This window comes from Seriola dumerili, unplaced genomic scaffold (genome assembly GCF_002260705.1).
Source record: "Seriola dumerili isolate Sdu_G_001 unplaced genomic scaffold, Sdu_1.0 BDQW01000052.1, whole genome shotgun sequence".
NCBI classification, from domain to species: Eukaryota; Metazoa; Chordata; class Actinopteri; order Carangiformes; family Carangidae; genus Seriola; species Seriola dumerili.
This window is the reverse complement of record NW_019174307.1, coordinates 15,768,354-15,789,394: the sequence shown is the minus strand read 5'-3', so window position 1 is coordinate 15,789,394 and position 21,041 is coordinate 15,768,354. Positions and strand designations below refer to the sequence as shown.

At 38.1% G+C, this 21,041-nt stretch overlaps 2 protein-coding genes across 6 annotated transcripts; one reads left to right on the top strand and one right to left on the bottom strand.

The window, feature by feature from the left end:
- Positions 1 to 518: 518 nt before the first annotated feature.
- Positions 519 to 12,066, top strand: LOC111218628 (RCC1 and BTB domain-containing protein 1-like). 2 transcript variants are annotated; one of them, XM_022741015.1, is made up of 13 exons: positions 519 to 620; positions 2,181 to 2,426; positions 3,944 to 4,094; positions 4,177 to 4,343; positions 4,747 to 4,905; positions 4,989 to 5,096; positions 5,997 to 6,139; positions 6,229 to 6,419; positions 7,507 to 7,633; positions 7,737 to 7,888; positions 7,996 to 8,126; positions 9,001 to 9,154; positions 11,989 to 12,066. In XM_022741015.1, the coding sequence occupies exons 2-12, from the start codon at positions 2,301 to 2,303 to the stop codon at positions 9,139 to 9,141; spliced, it is 1,596 nt and encodes a 531-aa protein (XP_022596736.1). In that variant the 5' UTR covers positions 519 to 620; positions 2,181 to 2,300; the 3' UTR covers positions 9,142 to 9,154; positions 11,989 to 12,066. The 2 variants fall into 2 exon arrangements, with proteins under 2 accessions (XP_022596736.1, XP_022596735.1); XM_022741014.1 differs by lacking the exon at positions 11,989 to 12,066 and having other exon boundaries at positions 9,001 to 10,497.
- On the bottom strand, positions 11,129 to 20,318 carry phf11 (PHD finger protein 11). 4 transcript variants are annotated; one of them, XM_022741016.1, is made up of 18 exons: positions 20,084 to 20,318; positions 18,767 to 18,871; positions 18,536 to 18,669; positions 18,354 to 18,382; positions 18,192 to 18,262; positions 17,801 to 17,871; positions 17,627 to 17,676; positions 17,490 to 17,551; positions 17,359 to 17,381; positions 17,001 to 17,071; positions 16,824 to 16,912; positions 16,698 to 16,723; positions 16,037 to 16,071; positions 15,883 to 15,947; positions 15,449 to 15,593; positions 13,494 to 13,844; positions 13,328 to 13,399; positions 11,129 to 12,077 (listed from the first exon to the last, which is right to left on the bottom strand). In XM_022741016.1, the coding sequence occupies exons 1-18, from the start codon at positions 20,192 to 20,194 to the stop codon at positions 12,001 to 12,003; spliced, it is 1,587 nt and encodes a 528-aa protein (XP_022596737.1). In that variant the 5' UTR covers positions 20,195 to 20,318; the 3' UTR covers positions 11,129 to 12,000. The 4 variants fall into 4 exon arrangements, with proteins under 4 accessions (XP_022596737.1, XP_022596740.1, XP_022596738.1 ...); XM_022741019.1 differs by having other exon boundaries at positions 18,767 to 18,858; positions 20,226 to 20,291; XM_022741017.1 differs by lacking the exon at positions 17,801 to 17,871 and having other exon boundaries at positions 17,627 to 17,639.
- Positions 20,319 to 21,041: the final 723 nt, after the last annotated feature.

The following is a 21,041-nucleotide window of genomic DNA, read 5'->3' as shown; positions in this document are numbered from 1 at the left end:
CTGTGGAAGACCATGAGCTGTGATAGATTAATTTACCAGGGGGTTCTAAGGGCAAAAATGTGGTATTGGGCCCATATTGATCCCCAGCAGGTTAATAATTTCATAAGACAAACAGAAACCCACCTGTACAACTGAAAAGATACATTTATCATTTAGTTCTTAAGAGAAAATGTTTGATTTAAGAGAAAATTAGTTGGCAATGCATTTGATAACTGATTAAAGATTTTTTTTTTTTTTTTTTAAAGCAAAATGCCCAAAATTCACCAGTTTTCCATTTTAGGATTTTTTGAATTTTTAACAGTTGGTTAGAAGAATATGTTAATTTCTGCTTCAGGTAATTTTATGTACAGAACAATCAATCATTTATTAAGGAAACCTTTACTAGCATGGCCTGGATTCAGCCCATCCGGTCTGAACTCCGTCTGCAACCGATTATTTTGGTCTATGATGATGTCACGTGACATTACTTTTCCTCCCCATTTCCGCAAATAAACGCGAGCGCAGGAGAGTGTGGCGGCTCCAGTCGAAAGTGAAAACAGACGGCCGCCACCGACTCGTGTGTCATGGTGAAACCGTCAGCCACAGCCGTTAACGACGACAGTCACGGGCCTATCTAACAGGTGGGTTGAACTCTTGTGTTTCTTCATTGTTTGTAGTTGTCACCGGCTGTTTTCTTCTGGCTAATTTGCTAACCGTAGCCAGGTGAAAAAAAAAACTAGTCAGCTCAGATTAGAGAGACTTTCCAAGCGGATCAGTCTAGCACCAGCTCCGCTCACTTTGCTGTGTTGTGTCAGCTGGATAGTTTGCTGAATAATGCGTTTGTAACAATGGCCAACGTTAGCCAGCCAGCTAACTGTTGTCATTTAACAGTGAAGTGCTCCATGTCTGCTCGGTGTTTCATCTGACTCATTACACAGGAGGGAGGGGGTAAGAGTTACTGTTGGTTTAGGACACCCCAACCTCCCAGACATGGCTAATTAGACTTCATATAATTGGTGAAATAATGTAAGAAATTATTAAAACTCATTACATTATTATGTCATTTCATAAGTAATCTTCATAATAGCATAGTTTTATAGGGGTTCATTTTTATTTCATAATGGAATTTTCCCCAATACTACTTCAATTTCATGCCATTTTTGTTATTTCATAAAGTCACTCTTCGTGACAGTGGTGCTGTCATGGTCCTCTGATGAATTTTAACTTATTTACATGCAGTTGTGTAGTTTAATCAGTAACTGTATATCATATGCAATTACCTAAATTCAGATACTGCAGTATATAGTATGCATTAAACTGAACTGTAATATAGGGTTTAAAGGTGTGTGTGGTGTTGTCAAAGCCTCTGCACCATCTATGGAGCAGCTCCAGGATTTGTTTCATCACCACTGCCTGTGTCTCTCCTGTCCAGCTTAAGACAAGGCTGATTCAAATTCACAAACTACTACTAGGTTATGCAGAGCTACAAAAGTAAGACATAATATAATCTTTTTTTAAGATGGATTTTTTTTCCTTGAAAGACCAGATAGGGTTAGTTAGAAGTAGGAGAGTCCTGACTGCTTCACTGCTTAGACATTGAAGAATAGTTTGAAACATTGTACTATCATTTTAAAGAAACCGAAATATATTTTCTTGAAGTGTGTATCCTCTAACTGGGTTAGGAAATCTCTAGAGCTCTCTTAAATAATTTTGGAGCTGAAACCAATTCCTAACGTTTATCCATAGGCACATATATTAATTATAAGGCTGAAAAAATAAATTGTATAACTTAAAAAAAATTATAAAGAATTTTGAAGCACATAAGACCAAAATTTTTCTGAGCGGCTTTATACATACTGGCCCTGATCTCTTGGGACTAATGTTTCACCACATGACCCAACTTCCCTTTAATCTTCTCAGTGAGATCATGTGTGGGGTTCACATCATTTCTCGCTAAACTGAACATCAGTGCATGCGTGTGAAGCATGTTTGTCCCAAAGCACTTAAACATTTAACAGTTTCACAAAGTCAGAATGCTTTGACTTTGCTGTAAATTCCTTTTTTTTTTCCAAGGATTAAAACTTGTGCCAATATGTAATTCTCCTTTTCCCATATTTGTGTGTTTAAGTGCGTTGACCGAATGGTTGTTTATATAGTTTGGAAAATTTCTGACTGTATATTTTCACACCCACTCATAACAGCAACTGCAGCACTGGCATCCTCGCCCGCCCAGACCCTCCCCCCGCCCCTGCCCCCTGCCCTGCCTTTGGACTGAGGTTCTTCCCTCCACCCCGCTGCCCTCGCCACAGACTCACAGCATCATGGTGGATGTAACCAAATGGCCCCTTTTCAATCTGATGGGGCCTCAGGAGCTCTCCACCATACGGAAAGCATGCGTGTTTGGAACGTCAGCTAATGAGGCCATCTACATCACTAATGACGATGAGGTGAGAGGTCGAAGGGAAAACAAGGTGGTGGTTGATATTTAATCATTCAAGGGAAAGAGAGTGCTGACCTTTTGAAGGTGATGATGTGAAGCTTCCAGGGTTGCTTTGAGAAGTTAACTGATACACAGCGTATAGTTAGAGCCATTAGCTATTAAACTACAAATCATGTCTTCTTTACATTGCTGCCATTTTCTTCAGCATACTGTTTAGATTGGTTTCCTTCCTTGCAAGCAGCTATTGGTTTCAGTTCATGCCTCATTAGACTCTAATCAACAACAGTAGTAAAACACGGTAACTTCAGACAATCTACCACAGAGGAAGTTTACTCTGCTTCATTATCTTTCTGTCAGTGCCACAGTATTGTAGCAACTTCACTATTGGTTCAGTGTCACTGCTCTCATTAACCTAGTTTCCAGCAGTGGCAGTCAGCCATTTTCAGCAAAAAAAAAATCTCTGGTGCTGAACCAGTAGTGTACAGTTGGTTTAGCAACCAGCTGGTGAACATAGTGGGCATAGCATTTAGCAGCTAAAGGGGCAGATATTTCTCCATATTTCTTGCTGCAAAAACAAATGGGAATTCAGGAGTTTCTGGCTTTGAAAAGGGTGCTACTCAACAGCCCAACTGTTACATCCTGGATATTAAACCTTTTTATTTATTTATTAATTTGTCATGTGAAACGGCAACTAGATTTACCAGAATTACTTTGATGTCATTGTTGCTCTGGCTAACAGATGCTAAATGACTTAATGTGGTAGCAGTTGTGGTAGGGCTATGTGATTGTCTAAAAGATAATGTCACTAATGAAAAATGACATTATGTAATAATGGTAAAAAAAAAAAAAAAGGTAAAAACTACCATTATGAAATCAAAATGAACTCCTATAAAACTCTGTCATTATGAAAATGTCTAATGAAATGACATAATGTTGTACTAAGTTTTAATAATTTCTTAAATTGTATAAAGTCTAGTTAGCCAGGTCAGGGAGGTTTGTGTGTCCTAACAGCGTTGCTAAACCAACAGTAACTCTTAATACCCCCTCCCTCTGAGTAATGAGTCAGATTAAACACAGAGCAGACATGGAGCACTTCACTGTTAAATGAAAACAGTTTGCTGGCTTGCTGTTTATATATTTATATATTTTACACAATTTAGTCATATGATTTATGTATTTCATAATTATTTATTCAATATTGAACACCCTGGGGCTCCTTTTAATAACTAATGCTAAAGTAAATATCAAAATAAACTCTAGGCTAGTGCTGCTGTCGTTGCTTGTCAGCTCTCTGTGTCAGTGCTGTTGGTCTGTACCGAGTTTGTGTGTGTGACTGTGTGTGTGAAAGTATGGATGGTCAATGGCACCGGATCTTCTTGTGCAGCTTTTATCAATACTACTGCCTGTGTTGATGTTTGTGTGTCTGGTATGTGACCTGTTACCTACTCAGCTGACTCCGTCTGTCTCTGCTTAGCCCTGCTTATCACTGATCCACATTACATGTTCTCCTCCTGCCACTCTCAGGTGTATGTGTTCGGATTGAACTGCAGTAACTGCCTGGGAACAGGGGACAGCCAGAGCACCATTGTACCCAAGAAGCTGGACTTCCTGAGTGGGAGGAAGGTGGTCAGCCTGAGCTACGGCAGCGGACCCCACATCCTGCTGGCCACAGAAGGTAGCTGCACAAAATGTGTAATCCTCCTCTTCACAGTTGGATTAAAAAGTGCTGTAGGACGACTAATCTCTTTGTGTTTCAGACGGAGAGCTATTTGCATGGGGACATAACGGCTACAGCCAACTGGGAAATGGAACAACCAACCAAGGAGTTGCTCCAGTGCTTGTCTCTGTCAACCTGCTCAATAAGAAGGTCACAGAGGTGGCCTGTGGTTCTCACCACTCAATGGCTCTGACTGACTCAGGAGAAGTAAGTGTCAAGGGGAAACGAAATTGTTACTTTTACAGCAAAATTATGCACAGAGCTGAACTGAAGCCTGTTTAAAACCTTTGTAATGACACAGGTGACTCAGCTTTGGTCAATGGCCCAGTGGTTAATCACACAGACCATTATAGGACCCTGAGTTCAGTCACAGCAAGAGTTCATCCCCCTGACCTGAAAACTTAGAAAGCTGTTTAAGCTGCAGTGTATTATCATATAACTATATATTTTATAATATAACACTATAATTATAGTACAAATATAATAAAAACATCATTATGAACTAGTGTCATATTGTTATAGATAAGACAAAGATATTTAACTCTGCATCATTCAGAAAAGCCAATAGCTATCATAATCATCTATCATCATAAGCATCATTGTCTGCCAGGTGTATGCATGGGGCTACAACAACTGTGGTCAGGTGGGCTCAGGCTCCACAGCGAACCAGCCCACACCCCGCAGAGTGTCCAGCTGCCTGCAGAACAAAGTGGTCGTTGGTATCGTCTGTGGTCAGACCTCATCTCTGGCAGTGGTGGACAACGGAGAGGTGATTGCTTAGTTCGTACTGGAGATATAAAAGATATCCGGAAAAAAAAACAAGCGCTTATATTCTCTTCTTGGCTCTGCAAGGTGTACGGTTGGGGCTATAATGGGAATGGACAACTTGGACTTGGAAATAATGGGAACCAGCTCACTCCCTGCCGACTTGTGGGTCTGCAAGGTTTATGTGTGCAACAGGTTTGAAATAACACTCACACACACAAACATTTTGATGAACTTCTTAGTACACATGGACACTTAAGGGGGAGATCTGACATCATTACGTAATCATATCAATACACAAAGAACGATTCAATCCATCTGAATACAGCTAGTAGATCTCTACAGTTAGATTCAGCCCTGTCACCACAGTTACAGTTCTACTCATGCAGTGCTGTTGAGAATCATGTTTGTTTATCATTTGAGATAATGCCGTGAAAGATTTCAGAAGAAGCGCAACTTCTTTAACTTGACTTCTTAGTGACTTCAAAATTCATTGTTAGATGTGTGATGAATATTCTCAACAAACTCAAACATGTAAGTGCTCTAATATTTTGCCACAAAAATGCCTCCACAGAAAGAGACAGGAAGAGTTTAGTGAGGGGGAAACATACACAGTGAAAGCACCTGAAGTAGCCGTTATTAGATGCTAAAAATAAATACAGGTGTCATATTGAGGAATGATGATGCGCTGAAGCCTGTATCTGTGTTTTTGTGATTCACCCTTTGCTGAATTGATTTAACCTCATTTTAAACATGAAGTCACGCACAACAGTTTTAATTTGGTGTATCATCATGCCTCTGATGTACACAGTGTATTTTCTGTTTGCAATGCAAACTCCAAAACATAATTAATCACAGTATGAAACGGAACAAATACTCGCATATGATAAGTGACTCAAATTATCAAAATTATTATTAGTATGTTTTCTGTTAAAAGACTGGGAACTTAAAATGGACAACTCTGTATTTTTATCTTTATTCAGTGTTAATGAGACTTTTATTCTTTTTTTTTTTAAAATGAGAAAACCTCTTTTGTGTGTTACATTGGCATGTTAACATGGTGGACCCCACATGTAAGTTTTATTTCCTCTCCAGATTGTCTCAGGCTATGCCCACTCCTTGGCACTAACAGATGAGGGGTTGCTCTACGCCTGGGGTGCCAACACGTATGGACAACTGGGCACCGGTAACAAGAGCAACCAGCTGAGCCCAGTTCAGATCATGACTGAGAAAGAGAGGTGAGCATCACCACAGATGAAATAGATCCTCCCTCCACTGTCTCGTACACTGACACTGACTGATTTCTCTCCTCTGGCTTCTTTGACAGAATTGTCGAGATCGCCGCCTGTCACTCCACTCATACATCGGCTGCAAAGACTCAGAGTGGTCAGGTGTACATGTGGGGCCAGTGCAGGGGCCAGTCCATTGTGCTGCCTCACCTCACGCACTTTACCTGCACCGACGATGTCTTTGCATGCTTCGCCACCCCCTCAGTCATGTGGAGGCTTCTTTCCATGGGTAAGACAAGAAGCTCGTGCTCAGTGATGGCGGTAGTGATGCAGTAATTAAAGCACAGCAGCAGTTCTTCTGACATTTGACTCCATTAAACACAAATCATGTTTCTGTTACTAGAGACTATTTTCCAAAGCAAGTTTTTGATTTATTTCTTACCCTCCAGGAAGTGATTAGGTTTTAGTCCATGCACGTACGCTATCAAAATCGACATGCACAGACTAAACTTTAGACAGGTAATTCATCACAGAGGAACATTTAATTTAATTGACTTTACATAAATATCATGTGGTAATGTGGCTGCAGATGTTAACAGTTTTGAAAGCATCTGTGTTTTTCCTGAAAGAGTTTCCTGAAGAGTTGTCCAAATACGTTCATGTTCGTACCTGCATATCTCCACTTGGGGTACTGCATTAAACATATAACAATGTAACATATTGTTATAGAAAAACAAAACTTTATTTATATGGCGATTTTAAAACCAGGCTTATGATGGTCTTCAGTTAAAATATTTGAAGGAATAGAAGTTTTTGTTCCTTGAAAGAAATACTCCATTTAATTGCAAATGAATTTTCATTCATCAGTCTTTTTTTTTTTTTTTTTTTTTTACAGCCGACATTTTTACTTGTCACAGCAGGAAAAACATAAGTGTTACCGCTGACTTTGGCACTGTAATGTTCCAGTAATGTTCAGTAAGCCATGACAGTGAGCCAGCATGAACAATACCAGGACCCTGAAACTGAAGCCAAAATGTCTGCTGCCTACTATTGGGAAATATAAACCGTAGGCATTGACTGAAAGACTTTAGGTTACACTAGCTTACCATTTAATTTGAATTGTTTAAGGGCAGTGTATTATCCAATTTAGCCCTGTGTCAGTCTGACCTATAATTAGAGCCAAGTTACTTGAAACTTGAAAGGAAATTATTAGGACCATGTAAAAAGAATTAAAAAAGCCTGGTCAAAACGACATAGGAAGACTGTGGTCCTTCCTGTAAAGCTTATAAAAATACCAGTGGTTGAAAGTTACTGCTACAGCTTTTATCTTTCTAATGCCAGAAGCTGATTTGTGTGGGTGTGTTTTCTCGCTCCAGAGCATGATGACTTCTTGACCGTGGCTCAGTCTCTGAAGAAGGAGTTTGACAACCCAGAGACAGCTGACCTCAAGTTCTGCATCGATGGCAAATATATCTATGTCCACAAAGCCGTTCTCAAAATCAGGTCAAGATTTTCATCTCACAGCTGTCCACTGAAGTCACAAAACTATAAAATAGAAACAATTCAAAAGTAAATAATATCTGTATTCATCCTCAACATTTTGCAGGTGTGAACACTTCAGATCCATGTTCCAGTCCCACTGGAATGAAGACATGAAGGAGGTGATTGAAATAGACCAGTTCTCCTACCCGGTCTACCGCTCCTTCCTCGAGTTCCTCTACACAGATAACGTGGAGTTACCTCCTGAAGATGCTATTGGTCAGACCCCCTCCCATACACGTGTCACTTCATAATCTCACATCCTGACATTTATCTGTCAGTTGTTCCTACTCACAGTGTTACTGCCTGTGTCTGTGCTCTATCAGGGCTGCTGGATCTGGCAACTTCGTATTGTGAGAACCGCCTGAAAAGACTTTGTCAACACATAATCAAGAGGGGAATCACTGTTGAAAACGCCTTCTCCCTGCTGTCGGCTGCTGTGCGCTATGATGCAGAGGTCAGTCTTCACCATCAGTCAACACACCATCTGTTTATTTTTATATATATATATATATATATATAATGTAGAAAGCAGTACATATCTTGAAATCCACATCTAAAGCAGCTATTGTAAAAGTAGGACAGAAAATGTTTCATCCAGTGAGAAGGAAACAAGGTCTTTGTTTTTCCATTAGTTTTTCTTTTTCAAGGAATAGTTCAGCATTTTGGGAAATATATTATTTCTTTATTATTACTTATTTGCCTCATGCTGAGAGTTAGATGTGAAGATTGATACAAGTCTCATAACTAAACAGTAAATATGAAGCTACTGCAACCAGTTATAATAGCTTCACATAAAGACTGGAAACGGGTAGAAAAGGCTTCTCTGTTTAAAGGTAACAAAGTCTGCTTTGTACCTGTGGAATAATGAGAAATTATTCCTTTAAACCACAAACAAGGTGACAGAAGGAGGCAATTAAGAACCTGCTGCTGCTCATTCGAACATGGCAGTGAGGACATGTCCTGCAGAAAATGAGGTTACAAGGTATCAGACCGTAGAAATCAGCTCCAGTCAGTTATTCCAGTGACAAAAGTCCACAAAGTTCTCCCTAAGATCCCTGATTCCTTGGTCTCTCAAGTAGGAAAGAGAAGGGTCCCATACTTAAAAAACTGAAATTGCTGTAAAAGTCTATGATCTGCAGCATGTATTTCTAAATATATTTGTTCAATAAATATGCGTTGTCTCGCAGACAACCACACATCTGTGGGAGAGTGGTGGGCCAATCCACAGGATATGGGAGTTATTCAGAGAATCTCATTCATGTCTTTGAGAACATTTGACCTAAACAAGGAACTCTTTGGTTATTTGTGCTCTTCCCTTTGTCATTCAGGACCTCGAGGAGTTCTGCTTTAAGTTCTGCGTGAATCACCTGACTGAGGTGACCCAGACTGCTGCTTTCTGGCAGATTGACGGCAACTTGCTCAAAGATTTCATATGTCGAGCCAGCCGCTGTGGAGCCTTCAAAAACTGACCTCAACCCCAAGGTAATGATGGGAACTGACGCAGAGGATGCTGTGGGACTCTGTGGGAGTAAATTCTCAAAAGATGTCATCACCCCCAGTCGGCTGCATGTACCTTCACTGACAGGTGGTCACACAGTGGAAATCTTTAGATTATCACTGTCGAATCTGTTATTTAGCTCATTCCGGACTAGAACCTGTTTGTTCATTACATGAGCTGTACGGACTGAGATTACAAGACACAGCTGACAGGTAGCAGCATCATTTCAGAGTGCAGTGATGGTAGTTGTTTGCCGCAGTGCCTGACTGCCTATTAATTTACACATATTGTGTAAAGGAGGATACTATTGCTTGATCAAGTTGTTTCTTTTTAACTTAAAAGGTTTTTGCCAGTCGCCTATTCACACTTTACTTTTCTATTTTTTTGTTTAATTGACCAAGTTACTCCCTCAGTCTTTGCACTTGTATTCTTAATATGATTTTGTTCCACTTAACTAGAAGACCATATTGTAGTTTGGATGTGGCATCTGGATTCATGGGTTTCAGGCTGAGGTATGAGACTCTGTGCACTTGTAGTTTTCAGGACAGAATGAATATTTTGAAGACTGGACACTAACATAATGAGCAAACAGACTCAGGCATCCAAGGCTCGATTAAGTCTGTTTGGGTCAAACTCCAGTCAGTGATTATTAGTTCCAGTGACTTCCACAGCTGTGATTCTAAGGTGTGAGCTTTTGTCCAGGTTGTAAGTTGACCCAAAGATGGGAACTCAGGTTTTAAGTGAGATTCAGAACAGAGTGATTCAGTCTAAAACTGTGGATTTCACTTTACATTTGTGGATTGCATAGGTTGGAAAGTTGTTATTGTGCATCTACAGCATAGCATATATTAAGCTTATTTAGTTTGTCAGTTTTTAAACGCACAAAACAGATAACTGGCAGTGAAACTGCCTGGTTGCACAGCCAGACAAAGGTATGGAGCCACTAAGATTCAGTTTAAGGCATGTAGCCTTGCAGAGGCCTGGGCTGAGTGGGCCTGGACGTAGATTTTGAAGGACACTTGTGCATCTGCATGACATACCTGCTGGATGTTGAAAACAAGATTTTACAATATTAACATTAATAAAGTTGTTTAGTGAGATCTACACTACTGCCGTGAGTATTTTGAAGAACATATTTGCTATTTACTTTGCAGGACATTTCTACTTTAAAATCGATAATAATGTTTTATTGATATGAAGTGCCAGTTACATTTTGTGACCTCTACAAACAAATGAATAAAAACACTCTGATCTGCTTGTGTTTTCTGTAAACAAGTGTTTTTCAGTATTCAAAAAATGTATTGCAATAAACCAAATTGGAAAAGGTGATGGGTAATATCAGATAAAGTACAATAATTGAGTTTTTGACAGGTTATTAACATAGTGGATCAACCTCTTTTGTGCATCTATAAACCACAAGATGCAAACCACCTTCACAAATACACAATGCAGCATTCAGGATTTATAAAGTGACTCCACCACCATAAAGTGTTTTGTTTCATCATGTGTCAAACTAAATGATCTCCTGCATAAGTAACTAATTCTACAAATAGTCCTACTTATTTCACCCAGAGCATCTGGGTCTTAGTGCATTACAGATGTGTTACAGATGTTTAGAGACATTCAGATCTGCATATTGTATCTTGGATACAAGTGTTATTCTGTATTGTTAAGATGTTATGTTGAGATCATGTGGCCACTGTAGGTTCTGCCTGTTTTTTCTTTGAAATTATTTTTAACTTATGAAAATCTTTCAATTGGCTGTAAAATGTTGGGATAGTTTTTTAGCACTCAAGAGTGGTTGTTCGCTCTGTCATTATTAACAACTGGAAAATATTACTATGTATTATTAACAGTTCAAAGATTTGAAAAATGTATATTATACTAGGAGCAAACACGAATTATCTGATGATATGTTACAACTAGTTAAAACTTTACAAAAAAGATTCAAGAACATCTTTCAGCTTCAGTTTTTATCTTTTACAGTTATAAAAATATATTCCAGAACACAAATTCCTTTTTAATCATAATGTAAATGTAAACAAAACAAAACGTCTGGACTCCACTGTCCCCACAGGACACAGAAAAAATTACTTGTAAACACTGAGCTGTAAACTGCAACATTATTTCAGCTCTCCTGTCCATGGTTTACTAGTTTGAAGATAATACCAGTCTGTTCAATCACTGACAACATGTAAAGATATATAAGATGTATATAAAAACACACTTTAAATGTAAAATTGACATAAACAAATATTTTTTGTTTTTCTACTGTGGGTCATTAGTTTTACTATAAAATATCCTCCATTTTAACTACCTTAAGAAAAAGATAATATTAAACAAGATCTCAGTTGAACATAATGAAAGCAAGGAAACTTCAATGTAAACATTTAAAGAATTTAGTTTCTAGGGTTGGATATGGGACGTTTTCAAGACAAATATTCTTTCCAATTCTTCATGTTCAGTAAAGCTTTTGAAATCAGTTTTCCCAGACTTATTTCTTAATATGAAACAACTCTTGTGTACGATATCTTCTAAATGGAACTGCAAAATCTTCATCTGATTTGTAAGCATCATGATCACAGGCTGAATTCTGAGATGACAATGCAAGATTCAGCCTTTTTAATCTTAAAGTGATTTTGAATTATCAGTGCCAAACATTGGTAGTTTTATATTTCCATATCCAGCACAGCTTTCCACTATTGGAAATTAACGAAGGCACAATCAGTAAAAGAAAATATACATATACTGTTTGTGTAGAGTAAATACAGAACAACAGTGAGAAGGGAAAGGTAACTGTAACCTTGATCTCTTCTAGCTGCTGATGGACTCATCTCCTCAGTGCTGAGACGACCTCCTTCATCGCTGCTGCTGCCTTTGTCAGCTCCATTTGTTTCTGTTGTAACTCTGTCAAAACAATATATTTTTATTTATAATTTGTGCTTTCATTACTATAAAAAATGGCAATTTTGAATTGTAGAAGATTACACATCTTAAAATAGGGTTAAACAAAAACTGAAGCTGTACTTTGCTATTATTAGTTAAACAGCTGAACATTGTGGTGAAGTGGCCTAATATGCATCTTTTATCTTTACTGCTGTCATTGGTTTTCATTATATAAACTGCAACTAAAGATTGACCATAGTCATCTGTTTCTCTGTCATGTTTAAACATGGCTATACTTCCCTGATCAATCTACACTTAATATCCCATAATGCCAAAACGTAAACTGAATTTTAGTGTTTGCAAATTTATTAAAGAGTAAAAACTGAAATATCACATTGACATGAGTATTCAGATCCATTCTCATATTTTGCAACCTCAAACATGCAATTTTAAGCTGTGCCATCTTTCTTCCAATTTGCCAGCACAAAACCTTGGTGCAGCTCGGGCCGCAACTAATAGTTATTTTCATTATCAAGTAATCTATTGATTATTTTCTCTATTCATCATTTAGTCTTTAAAATGTAAAGAAAAATGGTGAAGACCTCAAGATCCCAGAGCTCAAACTGACATCCTTAAACTGCTCGGGTTGTTTGACCAACAGTCTGAAACCTGCAGATATTTCATTTACTATCATATGCTGTATGATGAAGACGTGCAGTTAAATTCTTGAATATGAGAAGCTGGAACCAAATATTTGGGATTTTTGCTTTAAAAATAACTGAAACAGTTGATTATCTAAATAGTTTTAGCTGATTAATTTTCCTGCAATCTAACCGATCAATTGGTTAAATCGCTGCAGCTCTCTATGCAGCCCATTATTAAATTAGTTTTAAGGCCAAACAAAGAGCCTCATACATCAGTAAACATCCCCTAAAAGCCTAGACACTAGGAACACTATGAGATTGCAATGAAATTTACTGACCAGACAACAAAATTGTCTGCAAATTTTGGTGCCAAAGAGAGGTCAAGCTGTCTAAAGCAAAACGTGTGAACCTCTGCAGAGTGCACTTTTTGATATCTCATACTCAGTTTAAGAGGCTCAGCTCTACATTGTTACATTACCTCCACTTTTATCAGTCTAAACTACTTCAGCCTTTGCTGAATGCTAAAATTGTGTATATGTTTTCACAGTAATGCTAAACTACTCTTGACCAAGTGAAGGACAAAGGTACCAACCCACATAGAGCCACACTGTTAAGAGTGTACTTCACCTTTCTGCTGCTTGGCCACGAGCTCTGCCAGCTTTCCAGAAGCCGCCATCACTGTTAGTGCAAGATCATAATCTGTGGAAAAGAAGAGGGAGCATAAATGTATGTATGAGTATGAGACCAGAGATGTTGTCCCAGCAACTTGTGAGTATACTGAATCCTCTCTCACCCTTCTGGCTGGCCTGGTCTGACTGAATTCTGCTGGCGATATCGTTCATCTCATTAATGAAATCAGTAAAGATGGCCTGTGTGCATCCTGCCACGTTACAGCTTTTCCAGAAGCTGGGGGAGTCAATGATGAGCTCTGGGTCAAAGCAACAGCCCTTAGGACAGGGAGACGAGGAGATGAGGGATACACACATGGATTCAGGAGGAGGCGGGGAAATGGCCGAGCTGCTGCACTGAGGTGAGCCAGTAACACTGTCGGGTTTCGAGTGGCCAGGAGAGGGAGAGGGAGGGGCCCCAGTGGAGCTTTGCTGTGGGGCAGAGGGTCCAGCGATGTGTTGATCAGGACTGCACCCTGAGAAAAGGGACAGTCCCATGTGTTATCACAGCTTTCATAACATCACAACTGTATGTTTCAGTATCATCATTTTTGATTTGATATTTGAGTAATTTCTAAACTTCCTGCAACAACAGCATCTTACTGAGCTCACTAGAAAATGGTTTTCCACATATTATTTATTTTTCCCAAATTGATTGTATCATTCATCCTCTCTCTGTAATGCTCTGTCTGTACTGTGATCTGTAGCAGTGTAACTGCTCTCTTCACTATCATGACCAGGCACATGTTTTTGAACACTTACAAATGGTATATTAATAAGTATATGAAAGGTTAAACGTATGTGCACTTTCACACAACATATGCATATAACCATGAGGTCAGTTCGCAAATGTGTGATGTCAAGCTGTTGCAATCTGTTTTTTGGGGTCTTTTTTAGCATGCTAGCAGCAGAACTGTACGAATGGCACTGTTGGTGCTTTGGTCCAGACTGAAATATTTCCACAACTACTGGATGACCCTGAGCACAAACAGAAGTGGGCCCTGTAAAACCATGTGCCTGTATAATAGGTGCAATATATACTGGAGTCCAAAAGTCTGAGACCACATTAAAAATATATTCACATAAACCTGGGAATAACCAGCAAATTTGAGGATTGAGAAACATTTTAAAATACAAGGAGAAATATTTAAGATTCTGCACTATTTCTAGGTCAGCAATAAAATTTAAGCAAATTGGGGCATTGACCAATTTAATACTGAGATCCACTCAGATGGATTGGATCTACTAATCAGTAACTCAACTTGCAGCCAGTGTTCACCTGTTATAAATAAGGCTGTGACTCCAGCTTCCAGCAGATCATAGCTTATTCAGTATCATTGTGATGATGGGAAAAATAGCATCAGAAATAAGCAAAAGAGTCATGAGTCAAATTGTTATTCTGGGCAAAGAGAGGCTCCCTCAGCATCAAATCATGGTTTGACTAAAGCTTTATGAGGGGGCAGTTCATGGAGCTCTAAAACGCTTTGCAGTAAGTGGATCAGTTGTATCCAAAGCACAATGAAGCAGACCTAAAGTGACCACGCCATCAGAAGATCAATGCATCAAGCTTAGTTCTCTGAGAGATAGAAAAGCAACGTCATCACATATACAGAATTTACTAAATAAATAATGCAAGACTCCAATCAGCAAAAGTACTGTTAAAAGAAGACTGTCTTGTGGTGGTCTCAGAGGACGAGTAGCAGGTTCTAAACCACTTCTAAGGAGGGAAAACAAGGCCAAATGCCTGAGGTGGGCTAAGAAATACCAGAATTTCACAGTGGATGAGAGGAGAAATGTTATATTTACTGATGAATCCAAGTTTGAGATTCATGGCAGTAACAGAGGGGAGTGTGTAAGGAGACGAAAAGGAGAGAGAATCAAACCGACAGAGAAACATGGTGGTGGGAATATTCACGTCTGGGGGTGTTTTGTATTATCTGTCCTGTAAAATATTTTTTATAACACTTCTACTGAATCTGTATCTACTTTTCTGAGTTCCTGACACACTTATAAAAAGTTAATGTTATTATCTCACTGCATTTCAAACAAACTGTTCTGCCACAGTAGGTGTAAAACTTGCCTTCATCTTCTCTCTTTTTCTCCTCCGCTGCTTTAACCAAAATCACTTTCGGATATGCTGTCGACACTGTCTGAGGTGAGAGTGTAGAACTTGTTGTTGCCTCCGTGCAGATTTCCACAGGAAGTAGACTCTCTGACTCAGCATCCTGAGAGTAAGCAAACATATATCGTGTCACAATCCTGTTCTGCAAGTGATAATGGTACATCATATTATCAACCACATATAAGAAGTATATATATTCTGTGATCAAGTATCCTTTGCAGGCAGGCTAATTCAAATTAGCCTTAAGAAGCTATAAAGAAATACCATGAATATCAGGTAAAAGACTAAATAAATTAGAAGAATTGCTCAAATGTGAATAACCAAAACATCATATACTTTGAAGACAGGAAACATGTTTGACAGTAATAATGCACTGGACAGTAACAACTCACTGAATCTATGGTTGTTTCACCTTCATCTTTATTTTCAAATTCGTTCTTGACGTTCAGTTGATTTCCTAAAGGGACAGAGCAGGAGTTTGCAAACCACTGGTATACAGCATCGTGTCTTAGCTATATATACACAGAATCTGGCGTGACTGTTTACCTGAGGTGCACTCTGTTTGACACTCTGTGTCTTTTCTGTGAAGGCAGAACATCATAGAGAAAATTATCTACTGTGGTCCATGTTAATGCAATCCAATACAAAAGGCCTGTACTAGAAACTAACATTCATTTTCTAATAGTTGTTAACAGTGTTTCAGAGAAATTAAATTAAATTGATTTGAATTAACTTAATTGAGTAAAATTCATGAAATAATGTGATGTCAGGAACACCTGGAGGGAACTTCTAATTTGATACAAACTCAAGGATGAACCAATTAGATTTTGGAGGTCAAAGGTCAAGGTCACTGAGGCTTCACAAAATGCGTTTTTGGCCATAACCCTCAAGAATTCATATGCTAATTATGACACAATTTAACACAGATGTCTACTAGGATAAAATGACGTGACGACAACAGTCAGAGGTCAACTTCACTGTGACATCATAAAACACTTGTAGCCATTATTCAACGCTGTAACTCAGGAACAGGAGATTGTTGATATTTACTGCAACTTGACTGGTTGACAGAGGCGTACAGCTGTGAGGTGGTAATTCTAGTTATGGTCATATAGTGCACACTGCAAAAATGATTACACAATGTAAATAACTAAAAATAAACTTATTTCACACTTATTCTCAATGAATCACAGAGAGTTGGTCTTACCTTATAAACTGAGGCCTAGTCAACAACTGGAGAAGAATGAATGATGGAGAAGAAAAATATATGATTATTAAACATTATTAAACAACTCTACTGATGGTATTAGTTAGGGATTAAGATTGGATTTACATAGTTCTGTGGAACAGAGTTTGTAGTTTCATCTATATCGGACTCTAAAGGGGCGAAGATTTCCATTTCTGTGTTAGGTTCATTATCATCTGTAGAAGAAAGGGAATCATATAAATCAGTATTGTAACGGGTTGATTAGTTCATTAGTTTACATTCTCTCACTTGCAATTGGTTAACCTGAATGTGAAGAATCAGATATTCTCCTTGTCTTGGCTGCAGGTTTATATTTGGATCGGCTCTCCTCCTGTCTGTGACAAAGGAGAGAGATCAGGTATCTTGCACAATTGTAATAGGTAGACTTGACTGGGAAGGTGGTGGTGCTGCATTAAACAAAAGCAAGGATGTAATCGTAAAGAAAAGTAAAAAATGTAGATGATTGACAAATCAAATACATTGTACATAAATATAATACATTTTTAAAACAAATAATTATTTAAGCTGTAATAATGGCCACATTCTACGCAAAAGTCTCAAAACATCAAAGAAAAAAAGGTTTGAACAGCCAAGTCCAGGATGCAAACGATCAAACACTTACCTGTCATTGAAATTCAACCGTCTCTGTTTCAAATGCAAAAGCAAAATGATTAAAATGATTGAATCGTTTGGAAGAGAAATTAAATGATATTAAAAAGCTTTATTTAGAGTGACTGAGAATAATATGTAAACCTTGGAGTGCAAATGCGAGTTTGAGTCACTGCTGCAAACAGGTCTGGCTTCTGCAAAATCGTCTGTCAAGGAGAAAGATGTTTAGTCTGTGACACTAAGAGGTAAAACAGGAGACATGAGACACTCATGAGACTTACCATTGCTGTTCCTCTTATATGATGAAGGAGCATGTTTGTCACAATATAACCTAAAAACACACGTCTAGTTATCACAACGTGATCAGATATTGATGTTGAGAGCAGATTAGAAACACACAACAATTTAGTTGTAGACTTACAAAGGAAGATGTTGCAAAATGTGAACATACTTACATAATAATGCTATTAGACAAACTTTCCAAACTGATATTTCCTTCTGTCTCCTCACAGGTGAGACAATATACCTCATGAAAATAAACATGGACATCATTACTTCCTAGACAATCAATGCAAACATTTAAACAATTACATGTATACTGACAAATCTCATGAAAACCAATTAACAAGTTTTGCCTGTTGACACTGTTGTGCAAAAGCTATAAATAAAAATACATCCATGTTCCACATCAATGTTCCTTCGTTATCATGCGCCATTTCTGGGACATTTGCTGTAAACTACAGTAGCCAGCTGTTTTAGGAAATTGCTGATCATTTTTTTTTAAAGGTTTGCAGTTTTCAGTGATGCGCTTTACGTCTATGTAGGAGATAGATCCATCAATCAAACCTGAGATGTTCCAGCTTCACTGGGATTTTTGGAGGTTCCATGCCCATTTACAGGGCCGTTGTATTTCGAGCCTGAAGAATTCAACACATATCTCATACGTTGAAAAAAAAAAAAAAAAAAAAAAGGTCACAGAAAGGCAAAAATTCAGAGATGCCCACTTACTTTGTGAATGGTGTTTGAAGCAGAATAGCCTGATGCATAAACACAAAACACATAAAAGAAGTTTTAGGAAAATGTATATTTAACTGCAATGACACATAGATGTTTCTTCCAACAAATAATGCAGATGCAGGACAGGTGTTTTCTAGATATACAGGTAAACAGACACAGTATGTTGCACTGACCCGTACTTCCCATTGTCTGGATCTTCAGTAATCTCAGCTCTCTCTTGAACAGCACAGGGGTAGTGGAAGGACTTCTTGCAGCGTCCGACTTCACAACCAGCAGTGGCACCCTTTTGCTTACATCTGTTACAATACTAATGCAAACAAATTAATAACACAACTACAGATAGTTTCAAGCAGACAATTAGAGGATTAGACCTGTTCAGATTGGAAAATGTCAGTAATTTTTACCAGTTTGCTTCCTCGTTTGACCTCAGTCATCACATCCTCAACGGAGAAACCAAACAGGTCATCAAACTCTGGTGAATTCCGACAAAAAATACCTGAAGAAAATAACTGTAAAACAGAAACAACACAAGTGAGGAGAAAATGTCTGACACTGTAATTCAAAGATACATAAAATCACAAATGAAGAGCAATACTGCTGTTGTGTTTTTATGCTTAAGTGAGTTACTCACTAAATAAAATAAAATTACTCTTCCACAAGAGGGTGACAGATTTTATGTTGGTATAACTTGTTTTAAAATGATTTCTACAATTTGATGTCACTGTAGGGACATTCTTGACCTGTTTAAATAAAAAAACAAAAAAAAATGTTAGTCGTAAAAGAGATTTGCCGAAAATTGTCCCACTTTACCCGAGATCATCCTACTTAGTCCCCCCCCCCTTTTTTTTTTTTTACAATTGGTAACATGTATTTCTCGATACTGAGTTAACTGTTTGCCAAACTCTTCACACAGTTTAGCACAGCAAGAGTCAATGTGGACTAAACTGTAACCCACTTTTCATTGCTCTGACACAAAATGCATTCAATAACCATGTCTTTCAAAATTCATTCAACTGTTTCCTCACTCAAACTCAACCACCACTAAAACTGTGTATTTATAGAGCCCACAAAAACAAATCCATCATAATACAAAATTACTGTAAACTGGACTGTAATTTGCTACATCCTGCTGCCTACAGCTAAACAGAAATATAATGATAAAAATGTCCTCTACTAGATTTGTGCCAGGTGAGATCCCCAGCACATTCCAGGGGGGTGTCACTTCTCCTTACACAAGATTAACTCTTGTTCTGAGCTGCATGTCAGCAAAGAAAGCTTTGCTTAGGGTTTTGAAAAAGTGAACTTGGAATAGAGAACTGTGTGTTATAAAATGTAAAAAAAAAAAAAAAATGAAATAACTAAATTTGGAGGCTTAAAGTTAAAGGATTACCAAAAATGCCAAGAGTTCTGCTTCTTGGCAGCTATTATACCACCTCTGCCCTTTCATCATTTCAGTATGTGTGGGACAGCTCCACACTTTGCATGCAGGGCATAGCATGTGGAGGAAGGTTTCTACTGCTGTTTGTGTACTTTCATCGATCTCCATCTTCTCAGAGATAGATATCAAACATAATACGGTTTCGTTGTTCTTCATCGTCTGCTTTTAGCAAATGTCAGTGCTAAGCTTTTAACCGATTTAGCCAACTGCTAACTTTAGCTCACTAGCTACTCGTTGGAATTGAATGAAAAAAAAAATCAAGGCCAAATAAAATTATATTCACCAAACAGTTCTGATGAGCAGTGACTTCATCTTTAGTCGACAAGGCTCCGGTTACCTTCGTCTCCTCGGAACGGTTACAAAGTACACAAAACACTTTACGGCCGGGACTCATTTTTACGGACTGTTAGCTTGTCTGAAATAACCTCTTTATCTATCTTCAAGCCCGATAACCGTCAATTTAATACGCCCACGTTACTTCAACACCTTGCTCTATGCTCTTCCACTCCTTTCTCGTTTCTCCGCCCAATAGTACGGTGGGTGGTTGCCAGGTTGTTGCCAGGTTGTAACCACGATATCCCCCCATCGAGCTCGAAAACCCCAAAGGGCATTTCAATCTTGTGAGAAGCTATTTTTGCAAATAAAACTAACGTGTCCTGAGAAACTATTGATACAGATCTTCTTTATATATCTATATTGTGTTTTCCCCATAAAATAATCTGTGCTGTAACCGGGAATTTAGAAATACTGTAGTTATGAACTAAATCACCTTACTAAAAACATCTCTGGCTAGGCACCAACTAAAAACATCTATGCTCAAGGTATTTAAAAATTTCCTATGTTAGGCTATATACATTTAATAATTACTTTTTTTGTGAGTTTCATCAGAAGGTGAAGAATACTGAGTTATTTTTATTTTATTTTCATTCTTTGCCCCCAAACAGTCCAATTTAGTCTAAGTCCTATCAAAACCCTCTCATCTGTAATATGTGTGTAATTGTAGGATGTAAACATTTCTTTCAGTAATTACAAAACCCTCAAAATGTAAAGAAATATTAATGTGGACATGCCTTTATATTCTAATATTTCCATAACATATGGATAGCAATTTTCAGGGACTTTAATCAGCTCATTTCAGTTTATTCCCAGTAGTCTGTATCATTAAAATGATCTCTCGGCATTCTAAAATACTTTGTTAATTCAATTATACCACAAACACGATTTTATGTTTGTCTCTTTTT